Source organism: Rutidosis leptorrhynchoides, chromosome 9 (genome assembly GCF_046630445.1).
Source record: "Rutidosis leptorrhynchoides isolate AG116_Rl617_1_P2 chromosome 9, CSIRO_AGI_Rlap_v1, whole genome shotgun sequence".
Lineage (NCBI taxonomy): Eukaryota > Viridiplantae > Streptophyta > Magnoliopsida > Asterales > Asteraceae > Rutidosis > Rutidosis leptorrhynchoides.
In genome coordinates this window covers 242,878,945-242,893,499 of record NC_092341.1, presented here as the reverse complement: position 1 = coordinate 242,893,499, position 14,555 = coordinate 242,878,945, and the positions used below count along the sequence as shown (strand labels likewise).

The window sequence follows — 14,555 nt, the reverse complement described above, 5'->3', positions numbered from 1 at the left end:
AACATATAAATATATATAAAATTAATATAGGTTCGTGAATCCAAGGCCAACCTTGCACTTGTTCAATGACGTCATATGTATTTTTACTACAAAATACAGTATTGTGAGTTTCATTTGCTCCATTTTAAATGCTTTTGCAAATATATATTTTTGGGACTGAGAATACATGCGCTGCTTTTATAAATGTTTTATGAAATAGACACAAGTAATCGAAACTACATTCTATGGTTGGATTATCGAATCGAATATCACCCTTTTTAGTCTGGTAATCTAAGAATTAGGGAACAGACACCCTAATTGACGCGAATCCTAAAGATAGATCTATTGGGCCTAACAAACCCCATCCGGGTTACGGATGTTTTAGTACTTCGATTTTATCATGTCCGATGAGAGTCCCGGAATGATGGGGATATTCTAGACGCGTTTTGTTAATGTCGATTACCAGGTGTTCACCATATGAATGATTTTTATCTCTATGCAGTTTTTGCGAAATGCTTGATATGAGATGGATGTTTATGAAAAATGAAAATCTTGTGGTCTATTAAAATTATGGAATTGATGGATTATGATAAACTAATGAACTCACCAACCTTTTGGCTGACACTTTAAAGCATGTTTATTCTCAGGTATTAAAGAAATCTTCCGTTGTGCATTAGCTCATTTTAAGATATTACTTGGAGTCATTCATGGCATATTTCGAAAGACGTTGCATTCGAGTCATTGAGTTCATCAAGATTATTATTAAGTCAATTATAGTTGGATGTATTATGAAATGGTATGCATGCCATCAACTTTAGTTGTAAAGAAAGTTTGTCTTTTAAAAACGAATGCAATGTTTGTAAAATGTATCATATAGAGGTCAAATACCTCGCGATGTAATCAACTATTGTGAATCGTTTATAATATATATGAACGGGTCCTTTCAACCGGTGTTTGGAGATCCGGTCATTGAAGATGAAGAGTCGGCTTACGTTGGGAATATGGAACCCAGCATTAATGATGAAGTTGTTGAGGATACGTTCGAGAAAAACAACGGCTTGGGTGAGAATCTCAAAACTGATAATAATAATTGTGTTGGAGATAACCCTAGTCACATGGAGAAGTTGGAGGCACGTGAGTAAGTCTGTCAAAAGCAACCCGTTAATATTCCTGGGGATTTTCAAATTCTGCCAACAACCCCAGAGGGCCTTGTGACCCAATAAATAATTACGAGAATGGGCCAGAAGATAAGGTTATGTCCAGAGGGCCCAACCACGAGGATATTGGGCCTGTATTTGCTGATAAACCCAGAAGCGAAGATGGGGTTTCAATTCCCAAATGCAATTAAATACCTTCTAGGCAATCAGATGGATGTGTGAAGAACAATTCGAAAAAATCATCTGGTTTGGGGAAATCTGGAATTCCTAATCCCAAAAGATACAAATATGGGGATATCTCCTATTGTAGCGATTGCTACCTGATGGGAATGACTAAATACAGAGCTTCTTCGAGAATAATGAGGTTCAAAGGTAGAGCTCGTTGCGGTGAATCCTGCGGCAAAGGTAATTCGTTCAAGTGCAAGAATTATGGGAAAAAAAGGGAGGAAACATTCTGAGAAATTGATGCGGGAAAAAAATTCCAGGAAGGTGAGAGATAGAGCTACTCCCAGGTCGTTTAACAGTGATGATTTGAAGGAATACGGCGAGAAGATTGGGCTGAGGTGGTCCTCGGTCCCATAGTAAGTTGCTCCCTTTTCGTTCCTTGTTTGTTGATAATGAAGATTATATCATTAAATGTTAGGGTTTTCGCGGTTAAGGGCAAATTTGGGTGGGTGCGTAGCATTTGTATCAGGGAAAGACGATGTATTTTGGTTTTGCAAGAAACTAAATGTAAGCGTGTTAATGAATCCTGGGTACAACTTTTGTGGGGTGATTCAAACGTCGGGTTTGTCCAAAAAGAAGCGGAGGGTCATTCGGGGGGGGGGGGGGGGGGTATGTTGGTGATTTGGGATAAAAAGAATTTTGAGGTAGAGAGTATGTCAGTAGGTGATTATTTTATGGCCATTAGAGGTAATTGGTTGGTTTCGGGTAAAGAATCTACAATCATGAACATTTATGGTCCTCATAGTGATCGAAAGAAACTTGCTTTGTGGGATTCATTAGAAAGACTTGTCAATAGCATTAGTTCGGCTTGGCTCCTATGTGGCGATTTTAATGAGGTGAGGACTAGCTCGGATCGATTGAACTCTCAATTCCATCAATCTAGGGCCGACAGATTCAATGAGCTCATATCAAGGAACAACCTTATCGAGATACCTATTAGCGGGAGAAAATACACCCGAATCAGTGATGACGGTTTGAAATTCAGCAAATTGGATAGGTTTTTGGTTACGGATAATTTTCTTAATATGTGGGATGACCTTTGTGACGATCGCTCCAAATCCATATGGACGAACACGTCATTCATTGATTTCATTGCGAGGTATTTGACCTCTATATGATACGTTTTGTAAACATTGCATTCTTTTGAAAAGGCACACCATAAATGAATATTTAAATCAAAGGTTTTCGACATCTGATGATTACTACATATAGACAATCACCATAAATAATAGTTTACAACAGTATTTCAGTTGACAATGCAGTCAAAATAAGATACATGGTGATGATTTGGTGAATGCAATGTTTCCTTGAAAAATATGTCATGTAAGAATCCATGCACATAGCTTGTCTAACATCTAAGCAAACAGCGGAAGACTTCTAGGAAACCTGAGAATAAACATGCTAACAAGTGTCAACACAAAAGTTGGTGAGTTCATAGTTTTAATGTTGCGCATAATCTGTATATAAAGGTGGATCACAAGATTTCAGTTGTTTCATCCAGAAACGTTTATCAAAATATTCTACGAAATTGAGCACCCTGGTAACTAAACTTAACGTATATATAATTTATACCCTTTGTATAATCATCTTAATAATACACGTAAACCAACGTGTACGCTTCTCAAATAGCATACGTCCGTTAAAAGGCTAGTGCTCTAGCTCGGACGGGGATATCAAGCCCTATGGATCCATATACTACTACTCGCGCCCACCAGTTCTTATAACCGGCAGTTACTAGTTACCAAAGCTAAGGGATTTTTGGTTCAAACTCTGTATAGAATTTAGTATGTACTTGTATCCATTGTTTAAAATACAGTGCATGTATTCTCAGCCCAAAAATATATATTGCAAAAGTATTTAAAAAAGGGATCAATGAAACTCACGCATATAAATATTGTAAAATAGTTAATAAAGCATTTGCATGTATTCTCAGCTTAAAAACGTAAAGAGTAAAAGGGAGCAAATGAAACTCACCTTAGCAGCATATAAAGTCGTTCACCAAAATGTGATCGAAACACGGATTACCAAATAACCGTAAATCTCAACATATCAATATTGAGATTCAATATTGTAGAAAAGTACGTAGACGTAACGGAGATGATAACACTAGGTTTGACTTGCAAATAATACCCATGAATATTACCCATAACCTCCTTGGCAACAACCCATAATTTCCTTAGCTTTATCCCGCTCATAAAACTATTTTGAAGGTGACACGCTCATAACCTCGTCGTAGTATTTTATGTATATATACTACTAATAATAATATTATAATAAGATTAATAATAATAATATTAATCTTAATAATAATAATAATAATAATAATAATAATAATAATAATAATAATAATAATAATATAATAAATAAATATCTACGGAGTAATTACAATGAGATCAGAAACAGAAATGATCGGGTATTTATAGTTGTGGCCTGTCCCTGGTGGCCATGCGATCGCATGGCTGGGAAGGCTATATCCCATGCGATCGCATGGGCCGGCTGTCCAGCACACAATCCTTTTGTTTTCTTGCTTGTCGACATATTTTAATATTAATATAATATATATAATTTATATAATTAATTATATATTATATTAAATTCATGTGCATAGTTAATTTGTAATTTTTATCCCGAAAAGTCGTACGTCGTCACTCGACTTATGTCCCGGTTCCGATTTTTCGAACGCCCTTTCGTACGTTGAGAAAACTAGTTCTTTTCGTTTCGTGACTCTTACCTTTGTCAAAATATAATCTTAAATCATCCATAAACTATACCACTGTAGCAAAGTCAATTTTTACTGTAGCAATTCACTGTAGCAAAATCAATTTTTTTACTGTAGCAATTTCATTGTAGCAAATAGTGATTTTCGAAAATACTGTAGCATTTTGGGTACTGTAGCATTTTGAAAATACTGTAGCAAATTAGTGTTTTACTGGTTCATCTTAAACGCTTTAGTTAACTTATCTAAATATCAATCGAATCAATAAACGAATGTTACTATCGTTTACTAAATAACTTGAAATTATATATATGTATATATCTTTTTAATATACATAAATCAATTTTTAAATACACATTGGAAGTTATTTATAAATAAATTTTAATAATAAATATCTCAACTTATCATATATATTCAAATAGATATTTAAATCAATAAGTTTAATGTACGGTATCAAATAATTAATACATTGTTACCTTTTCAAGTTATAGTATATATGTATCTATTTACATATAATTGTTCGCGAATCGTCGAAAACAACCGAAGGGTATTTAAGTATATAAAAGTAGTTCAAAAATTTTGAGATTCAGTTTTATAGACTTTGCTTATCATGTCGGAAATGTTAATCATACAAAGATTATGTTTAAATTTGGTCAGAAATTTCCGGGTCATCACAGTACCTACCCGTTAAAGAAATTTCGTCCCGAAATTTGAGTGAGGTCGTCATGGCTAATAAAAATGTTTTAATGAAGAATATGAGTTGATAATAGAGTTTTATCACCGTTAAATAATATGGATAAAACAATCCAATTACTCGAAGCGTATGAGGGAAGTTATCGTAATAAAGTGAAATATAGAATAGAGATGCGTCTTTATCTCTTGACGAAGTAAAGATTAATTTTCGGAATTTAAGGAATAGAAGATCTTTATAATTTAAATAGGATTTGATTCTTCGGGAATTAAGGAAATTACGATTTCCTTTGATTAAATGCGTAATCTGCCTCGATTGCTATGTCTGATATTTCGCTATAAATTGACCTCTTTCGTTTCATTTATTTTCACCACTCCTATAAACTTCTTCCTTATTTCATACTTTCAAAAGATTGTGAAAATGCTTCATCCAGTTCTGATTCTTGATATACTCCTAACTTTCATATCTATCATTCTTCTTTTTCATCTACCACAAGAGGAAGTTATTTTCTTCTACCATTACCTTGGGGTTATAGTGTTTTTCATTCTCCCGTGTCTTTACATTGCTGTACGTATTGATATACATGGTTTGTAAATTTCAGGGTTGTTATCGGGCCTATATTCTCCTTTATATTTCGGAGCTACATGCTTTCGATTTCTCTTCCCGACCTTAAGTCAAGCGGATAATGGTTCAAAATTTGTAGGTATGAATTTCGGATGAACATAATTAATGTTCTAAGAAATAAATTGTAATGCCACGATCTTGATTTGTCAAATTACCAGAATATCTGGAAAAGACCGAATCATCAAGCAATATATTTTCTTGATATATTTAGAGATTATATAGAATGAAAGAGTTATGTAACATGGTTTATGATGAGGGTATGATCTATGAACTTTTATCACGTTCCATTAGAAACTCAGCATGATTTACTGTAATATAATCACGTTGATCAAGTGTCATTATATTATACTAACTCATGCTTCAGTTCCCAATATTACTTCAAAACATCCATTTTTTTTTCCAGATTTTAGAAACCTAAATAGTTTCTTTTATGATGTAACACAGATAGTGTGAAGAGATGAATGATTTCCGATAAGAATAGGTATGAAGATATCTTCAGAAATATCGAGGATATTTATAATGAAAGATACGATGATATCTTAGAATTACTAATATCAGAGGATGATGAAGAATATTGTCCGCAAGAGTTTAGATTCGGAAGCAAGGTATTCGTTAATGGCTTCAGCAGATACTGAATCATTTGGATTCTTTGAAGACAGGTTTCGTCCTTGTGATTTATCCACAGCCTCTTTCATACTTTGCTCAATCCGTTTTTCAGTTCCAAACTTTCTCTTTTTCTCAGCTTTACCACCATACTATTCTTTATCATCAAACTTTTGACTGTTAAGATCGTTTACAGTTTTTGCTGCTTCATCAACATTTTTCCAAAATTCGGAGAACTAGTTTCATAGTTTGGGGTGTTTTTCGGAAACTTCACATTCGAAGTATGTAAGTCCAGGAGATAGACGTTATATGTACACATATAACTGTTGGCGTAGACGTGCTACAAGATTTCAAAATACTGATTGCTAATTCCCGATAGTTGGTATGGCAATTGCCGTTATAAGATGTGGATGAGTACATGATACGGTTTCAATGAGTATAAGGATTTTTCGAAAGGTCAAAGATCAATGAAGTTGTTGGTAAATTTACTGCTAATGTGGTGGAACATGAAAGATTCCCTGATAACAAAAACGTATGTGCCAAAGTTACAAGTCTGAAAGGTCGTCGTTGACTGGTTGCATGGTTGATAATACTGGATACTTTGAAAAGGAATTGCAAGGTTATTTTCGGTAAAAACAATGCTAAAGGATCTTGCATTGTTTTGAAGTCAAAGTATAGCTTTGAAAGATGTAGAGATCTAAGAATGATGTCACCCGTTAAATCTTGACTTGGATTCTGATCCGTCAATATCAGAATATGTAATTGAATTTGTATGGAAATGATTGTATATCGCTGTGAGCATAGTTAATAATTTTTGAATCAAAGTTGAAGAATGTACAGTATAACATATTAATTGTGAACTTATATATTTCTCGGAAATTACCTACCCGTTAAAGATTTCACAAGTAATATTTTGTACAAAAGAATTTTTATTACCGTCTTTATGAAAATATATGTATGTATATTTTCTTCAGATGTAATACAAATTTGATGAGTTAATATCATATTAAGCTCATTTGATTTTTGACTTGAATTAGAAATGAATAATCTCTAAAACATTAAAGATTTAATAATCTTTACGGAGTATTTTACTAATGTAATCAATACTCAGTTTTATTGATATTTTCTCAGTGAATCATGTTGGTGCTCATGGAACTCTTGCTAACTTCGCAAGGTACGAATGATGTTTTCTAGAAAGTTTCGAATACATCGAAGATGAAAGTATAAAATCAACCATATAATTGAATAATATACTTAGTTTATTATGAAATGGAATTCATTGAGTTGGAAACAGAGATTGTAGTTAACGATGGTTAAGTCATTAACGAAGGATGTACATCATAGCATATTAGTAATATGAATTAACCGAGTAGTACCTACCAGTTAAGATTCACACGTAATAACTTGGTACGAAAAGATTTATTTTGATTTCAAAATTCATATATATTAAATATACATAAAATTTCTTCAGGGGAAATAAGTTAATACTTCATCGGTTATTGTTGCTAGTATTTCTTGGTAACTACGATGCGTATGACGTTGATGTTCAAGGTACATATTGTGATGTTGAGGCTTGCGGTGCGGATGTTGTTGGTGGTGGTAATGGTACTGTTGGTGTTGTTGTCGGTGGTACTGTTGATGCCGGAGATTCTGCTGGTGCTTGTAACCTTTGCACCATATTCTCCAAAGCCACTACCCGAGCACGAAGCTCGTTGACTTCTTCTACTACACCGGGATGATTGGCGGTTCGGACGAGTGGATGAATAAGATCCAGAATTTGAGAGAGTATATGATCATGACGAGATATTCTGGAGATGAGAGAGAAAATGGTATTACGAACAGGTTCGCCGGTAAGTGCTTCAGGTTCTTCGCCAAGAGGGCAATGTGGTGGATGGAAGGGATCACCTTCTTCTTGTCTCCAATAATTAAGTAGGCTACGAACCCATCCCCAATTCATCCAGAATAGATGATGGCTAATTGGTTGATCCATTCCGGTTACACTGTCTTCGGAATTCAGGTGAATATCCATATCGGAATAGCTGTCAGAGTTTAAGGAATTTGAACTAGATACGGGATCCATCTTGTATAATTAGGGAGATGATTTTTTTATATGAATTAGATTATAGAATGTAGTTTGGTATTCTTTAATACATAATTTACATATGTATATATAATACCAAATTCCATAAATCACGGAGAAATTTTCGGAAGATGTCAGGAAAAGTTTACAGTAACAGATACGCTAAGATATGAATTTTGTCTATACGCTATTCATACAATCAATGCAGTCAAACGTTTCTAGACTAGGAATGATAAGCAGGTAATTTTCGACAAAAATGATAAGCAAAACTTTTGACATGCAGACACGGTCGAAGTCCAGACTTACTAATGCATCCTAACAACTATCAGTTAGACACACTCATACAAGACCTGGTTCGCTAGGACCAATGCTCTGATACCAACTGTGACGATCGCTCCAAATCCATATGGACGAACACGTCATTCATTGATTTCATTGCGAGGTATTTGACCTCTATATGATACGTTTTGTAAACATTGCATTCTTTTGAAAAGGAACACCATAAATGAATATTTAAATCAAAGGTTTTCGACATCTGATGATTACTACATATAGACAATCACCATAAATAATAGTTTACAACAGTATTTCAGTTGACAATGCAGTCAAAATAAGATACATGGTGATGATTTGGTGAATGCAACGTTTCCTTGAAAAATATGTCATGTAAGACTCCATGCACATAGCTTGTCTAACATCTAAGCAAACAGCGGAAGACTTCTAGGAAACCTGAGAATAAACATGCTAACAAGTGTCAACACAAAAGTTGGTGAGTTCATAGTTTTAATGTTGCGCATAATCTGTATATAAAGGTGGATCACAAGATTTCAGTTGTTTCATCCAGAAACGTTTATCAAAATATTCTACGAAATTGAGCACCCTGGTAACTAAACTTAACGTATATATAATTTATACCCTTTGTATAATCATCTTAATAATACACGTAAACCAACGTGTACGCTTCTCAAATAGCATACGTCCGTTAAAAGGCTAGTGCTCTAGCTCGGACGGGGATATCAAGCCCTATGGATCCATATACTACTACTCGCGCCCACCAGTTCTTATAACCGGCAGTTACTAGTTACCAAAGCTAAGGGATTTTTGGTTCAAACTCAGTATAGAATTTAGTATGTACTTGTATCCATTGTTTAAAATACAGTGCATGTATTCTCAGCCCAAAAATATATATTGCAAAAGTATTTAAAAAAGGGATCAATGAAACTCACGCATATAAATATTGTAAAATAGTTAATAAAGCATTTGCATGTATTCTCAGCTCAAAAACGTAAAGAGTAAAAGGGAGCAAATGAAACTCACCTTAGCAGCATATAAAGTCGTTCACCAAAATGTGATCGAAACACGGATTACCAAATAACCGTAAATCTCAACATATCAATATTGAGATTCAATATTGTAGAAAAGTACGTAGACGTAACGGAGATGATAACACTAGGTTTGACTTGCAAATAATACCCATGAATATTACCCATAACCTCCTTGGCAACAACCCATAATTTCCTTAGCTTTATCCCGCTCATAAAACTATTTTGAAGGTGACACGCTCATAACCTCGTCGTAGTATTTTATGTATATATACTACTAATAATAATATTATAATAAGATTAATAATAATAATATTAATCTTAATAATAATAATAATAATAATAATAATAATAATAATAATAATAATAATAATAATAATATAATAAATAAATATCTACGGAGTAATTACAATGAGATCAGAAACAGAAATGATCGGGTATTTATAGTTGTGGCCTGTCCCTGGTGGCCATGCGATCGCATGGCTGGGAAGGCTATATCCCATGCGATCGCATGGGCCGGCTGTCCAGCACACAATCCTTTTGTTTTCTTGCTTGTCGACATATTTTAATATTAATATAATATATATAATTTATATAATTAATTATATATTATATTAAATTCATGTGCATAGTTAATTTGTAATTTTTATCCCGAAAAGTCGTACGTCGTCACTCGACTTATGTCCCGGTTCCGGTTTTTCGAACGCCCTTTCGTACGTTGAGAAAACTAGTTCTTTTCGTTTCGTGACTCTTACCTTTGTCAAAATATAGTCTTAAATCATCCATAAACTATACCACTGTAGCAAAGTCAATTTTTACTGTAGCAATTCACTGTAGCAAAATCAATTTTTTTACTGTAGCAATTTCATTGTAGCAAATAAACACTGTAGCATTTTGGGTACTGTAGCAATTTGAAAATACTGTAGCAAATTAGTGTTTTACTGGTTCATCTTAAACGCTTTAGTTAACTTATCTAAATATCAATCGAATCAATAAACGAATGTTACTATCGTTTACTAAATAACTTGAAATTATATATATGTATATATCTTTTTAATATACATAAATCAATTTTTAAATACACATTGGAAGTTATTTATAAATAAATTTTAATAATAAATATCTCAACTTATCATATATATTCAAATAGATATTTAAATCAATAAGTTTAATGTACGGTATCAAATAATTAATACATTGTTACCTTTTCAAGTTATAGTATATATGTATCTATTTACATATAATTGTTCGCGAATCGTCGAAAACAACCGAAGGGTATTTAAGTATATAAAAGTAGTTCAAAAATTTTGAGATTCAGTTTTATAGACTTTGCTTATCATGTCGGAAATGTTAATCATACAAAGATTATGTTTAAATTTGGTCAGAAATTTCCGGGTCATCACAACCTTTCTATTATTGCTTTGGACCGGAATCTCTCGGACCATTGTCCATTGGTTCTTCGTGATAAATTAATTGACTACGGGCCGAAACCTTTTAAAATTTTTGATGAGTGGCTAAATTGCGTTGGTGTTGATCAGGATATCATAGAGGCGTGGAAGAAACCAGTTCCGGGGTCGAGGAAACACTGTGTTTTTAGGGATAGGTTAAAAAACGTGAAGTGGGCCCTAAAAGCTTGGAGTCATAATATGTTTGGGGGTCTTGACAAGGAAATAGAAAATCTTAAGAGTATGGCAATGGACTGGGAAGCTCTTGCGGAACAGGGCTCTCTTAATGATACGGATAGAATAACTTGGTTAGATTGTAGACAGTAGTGGATCGAAAAAGAGAGAATTAAAGCGAACATGCTTAAACAAAAAGGCGAGAATTAAGTGGACTTTTGAAGGTGACGAAAACTCAAATTTTTTTCACTCTTCAATCAAGAGAAAGTACAATAAATGCAACTTTCGTGGTATTATGGTGGACGGGGTTTAGAAGGAGGATCCCACAAAGGTTAAAGAGACGGTACACAATTTCTTCCAATCTATTTTTGTAGAAAATTTCGCTTGCAGGCCTCGGTTCTGTTGTATTCCCAATCGGGCTGGACTGTCAAACAGTTCTGTTGGGCCAGCTAGTTCGATGGGGCCTGTTGGGCCAAACCCATCTGTTTCTTATTCAGTGGGTCAACATTATTTGGGCAGACCTGCTATCTTCGATGGCTACTTTCATCTTTCTGAGCTAGAGTCTAGTAATCTTGAATTACCATTTAGTGAAGAAGAAATATGGGGTGCTGTGAATGAGTGTGCTAGTAATAAATCCCCAGGGCCTGATGGGTTTAATTTGCGATTTTACAAAAAATTCTGGGCCATTATAAAAGAGGATTTAATTGCGGCAGTTCATGGTTTTTGGGTATCGGGTGAAATCTCAGAAGGTTGTAATTCGTCTTTTATTAGTCTCATTCCCAAAAAAACGGATCCAGTAAGTTTAAGCGATTACCGACCTATTAGTTTGATAGGGAGTTTCTACAAAATCATTGCGAAATTACTCTTCATTCGGCTTAGGAAGGTCATCCCGAATCTAGTTGGCTCTGAACAAAGCGCTTTTATCAGGGGAAGGAATATTATGGATGGCGCCCTTATTGCAAATGAGTCCTATGAGTTTTTAAAAATTAATCGTATGAAAATCTTGTTGTTCAAAGTTGACTTCGAGAAGGCCTTTGATAGTCTCAATTGGGAATTTTTGGACGATATGATGGGTTTCATGGGTTTCGGATTGAAATGGCGGAGGTGGATTGCTTCGTGTTTAAAAACAGCCTCTATCTCCGTTCTTGTTAACGGATCTCCTACAAAAGAATTCAAGCTTGGTAGAGGTGTGCGTCAAGTTGATCCTCTCTCGCCCTTCCTTTTCATCATAGCGGCGGAAGGACTTAATTGGTTAACGAAATCGGCGGCTTCGAACAATGCTTATAGTGGGGTGAAAATTGGTAACGATAACCTTTCCTTAACACACCTCCAATATGCGGACGACACTCTATTCTTTGGTGCGTGGAGCTTGGATAATATTGAAAATCTCATGAAGCTCCTAAAATGTTTCGAGTTATGCTCCGGTTTAAAGGTGAACTATAATAAAAGTAACCTCTTCGGCGTGGGTGTTGATAAAAAAGATGTGGAGTATATGGCCAACACTTTTGGTTGTATGGTTGGATCTTTTCCATTTACTTATCTCGGGTTGCCCATTGGTGCGAACATGAAAAAATCGGGTAGTTGGAAGCCGGTAATCGAGAAATTTGAAAAAAGATTGTCGAATTGGAAAGCTCGTGCATTGTCATTCGGTGGACGTTTAACCCTCGTGAATTCGGTTCTTAATAGCTTACCATTGTATTAATTTTCGCTCTTTCGTGCCCCGCCTTGCGTGCTTAAAAAACTAGAGAGTGTGAGACGAAAATTCTTTTGGGGCGGGTCGGGTGACGAGACTAAAATCTCGTGGGTCAAATGGGATGATGTTATTCGCTCTTGGGCGGATGACGGACTTAATGTGGGTTCACTTAAGTGCAAAAATTTAGCACTAATCGGCAAGTGGTGGTGGAGGTTCCTTACCGAACCCACTTCCTTGTAGGTTAGTGTCATTAAAAGTATCTATGGGGATTCGGGTTCTATCTTTGCGTGTGGGTTAAACTCTCGTTTATATTCTAATTCTACTTGGAGTGTCATTGCGAAAACAGGTTACGATATTGATGCTTGCGGTTTGGAGTTCTCTTGCTCCTTTAGAAGAATGATAGGGAATGGTGAAAACACTAAATTTTGGGAGGATGTTTGGCTCTTGGACAAACCTCTAAAGGATGAGTTTAAAAGATTGGTGCGGCTTGATGTCAATGCTCATGTTTCTGTTTCGGATCAGATCAAATGGGACGGTTCTGGAATTGTTACAACATGGTCATGGCAGCGTGAGGTATATGGAAGGACAAAGGATGAGTTAGACAAGCTAGAACAACTACTATCGGGCATGGTCATGTTGCCTGGAAAACACGACTCTTGGAAGTGGAATCTATGCGGCTCGGGTAACTTCTCCACTAATGCACTTTCAAGACAGCTTATGAAGAAATGTTATCCTCCATCCACCTTAAATTCGGCAACACATAGAAATAACATGGTATCGAAAAAGGTGGAGGTTTTTGTGTGGAGGGCGGGGCGAGAAAGATTGCCCGTGCTGGTCGAATTAGACAAACGGGGTGTCGATCTTGACTCCGTCCTTTGTCCTCTTTGCGGTGAGATTGTTGAAACGGTTGATCATGCACTTTTCTCTTGTAAATTGGTTCGGGTAATTTGGGAAAAAATCTTGTCTTGGTGGGGAATCGCTTCGAATAGGATGAACTTCGAGAGTTTGCAAGGTGCGGTATCATCCTTGAATTGTTCGGGTGCGGGTATTAAAATATGGCAAGGCTTGGTGTGGATAAGCACGTACCTTATTTGGAAAAATAGGAATCAAATGGTCTTCAAGAAATTGAGTTGGTCTCCTCCGGTCGCCGTAAATGATATCCAAGTAAAAAGCTTCGAGTGGATTGCGATGCGTAACAAAATTAAAAAAATCGAGTGGCATGATTGGCTTCACAACCCTCAAGTGTGTATTTTGTAAATTGTAATTGTAATTTTTGCGTTGTAATTGTGAGTTGGTGATGTTAGCATAGGATTCTAGCTCGGTATCGTATGTTAAACATCCTTGAGAACTTGATGTATATTTCGCGCTTTAATAATATTAATAGTTTTGCAGTTCAAAAAAAAAGTATCGATTAATTAAGGATTAAACACTTTCATCCATCCATATACACATAATTTAAGTAAATTATACCCTTAAAATAAGTGGACAATTAATTTTTAATTTATAGAATTTAACTTATGTTATTATTTTAAAAAGGTGAATATATGTACACAACTACTTTTTATACATACACAACCAAACATGCGTAATGTACAATACTGTAAAGCATATTTAGTTGTGTATGTATAAAAAGTGGTTGTGTACATATCTTCATCTTTAAAATAATTCTTTTTTTTTTTTGGCAAAAAACAAGATTAAATTAATACTGACTTTTCACGAAATTGTGAAAAGCCATACATTACATGAATAAACGGGATGGATTTACATTGGACATCTCCACCCTTATGAAAGAAAACGTTAGCAATAAGCAACATGGACCTACAATATAAAGACTATAGACTAGCAC

The 14,555-nt window shown here is 35.0% G+C and overlaps 1 protein-coding gene across 1 annotated transcript; it reads left to right on the top strand.

Moving 5' to 3' along the window:
- The first annotated feature begins 908 nt into the window (after positions 1–908).
- On the top strand, positions 909–13,966 carry LOC139868636 (uncharacterized). Its single transcript, XM_071856968.1, has 7 exons — positions 909–1,117; positions 1,339–1,541; positions 1,780–1,923; positions 2,010–2,365; positions 10,936–11,150; positions 11,407–12,671; positions 13,056–13,966. The coding sequence occupies exons 1-7, from the start codon at positions 909–911 to the stop codon at positions 13,964–13,966; spliced, it is 3,303 nt and encodes a 1,100-aa protein (XP_071713069.1).
- The last annotated feature ends 589 nt before the right edge of the window (positions 13,967–14,555 follow it).

Bases quoted from the DNA above. Each gene is read 5' to 3' on its own strand.
- LOC139868636 (XM_071856968.1), top strand. From the start codon at position 909: ATGAACGGGTCCTTTCAACCGGTGTTTGGAGATCCGGTCATTGAAGAT. The intron at 2,366-10,935 runs GTTACGGATAAT...GGTGTTGATCAG, and splicing joins GCAAATTGGATAGGTTTTTG to GATATCATAGAGGCGTGGAA. The intron at 12,672-13,055 runs GTTTAACCCTCG...TTGCGAAAACAG, and splicing joins TGCATTGTCATTCGGTGGAC to GTTACGATATTGATGCTTGC.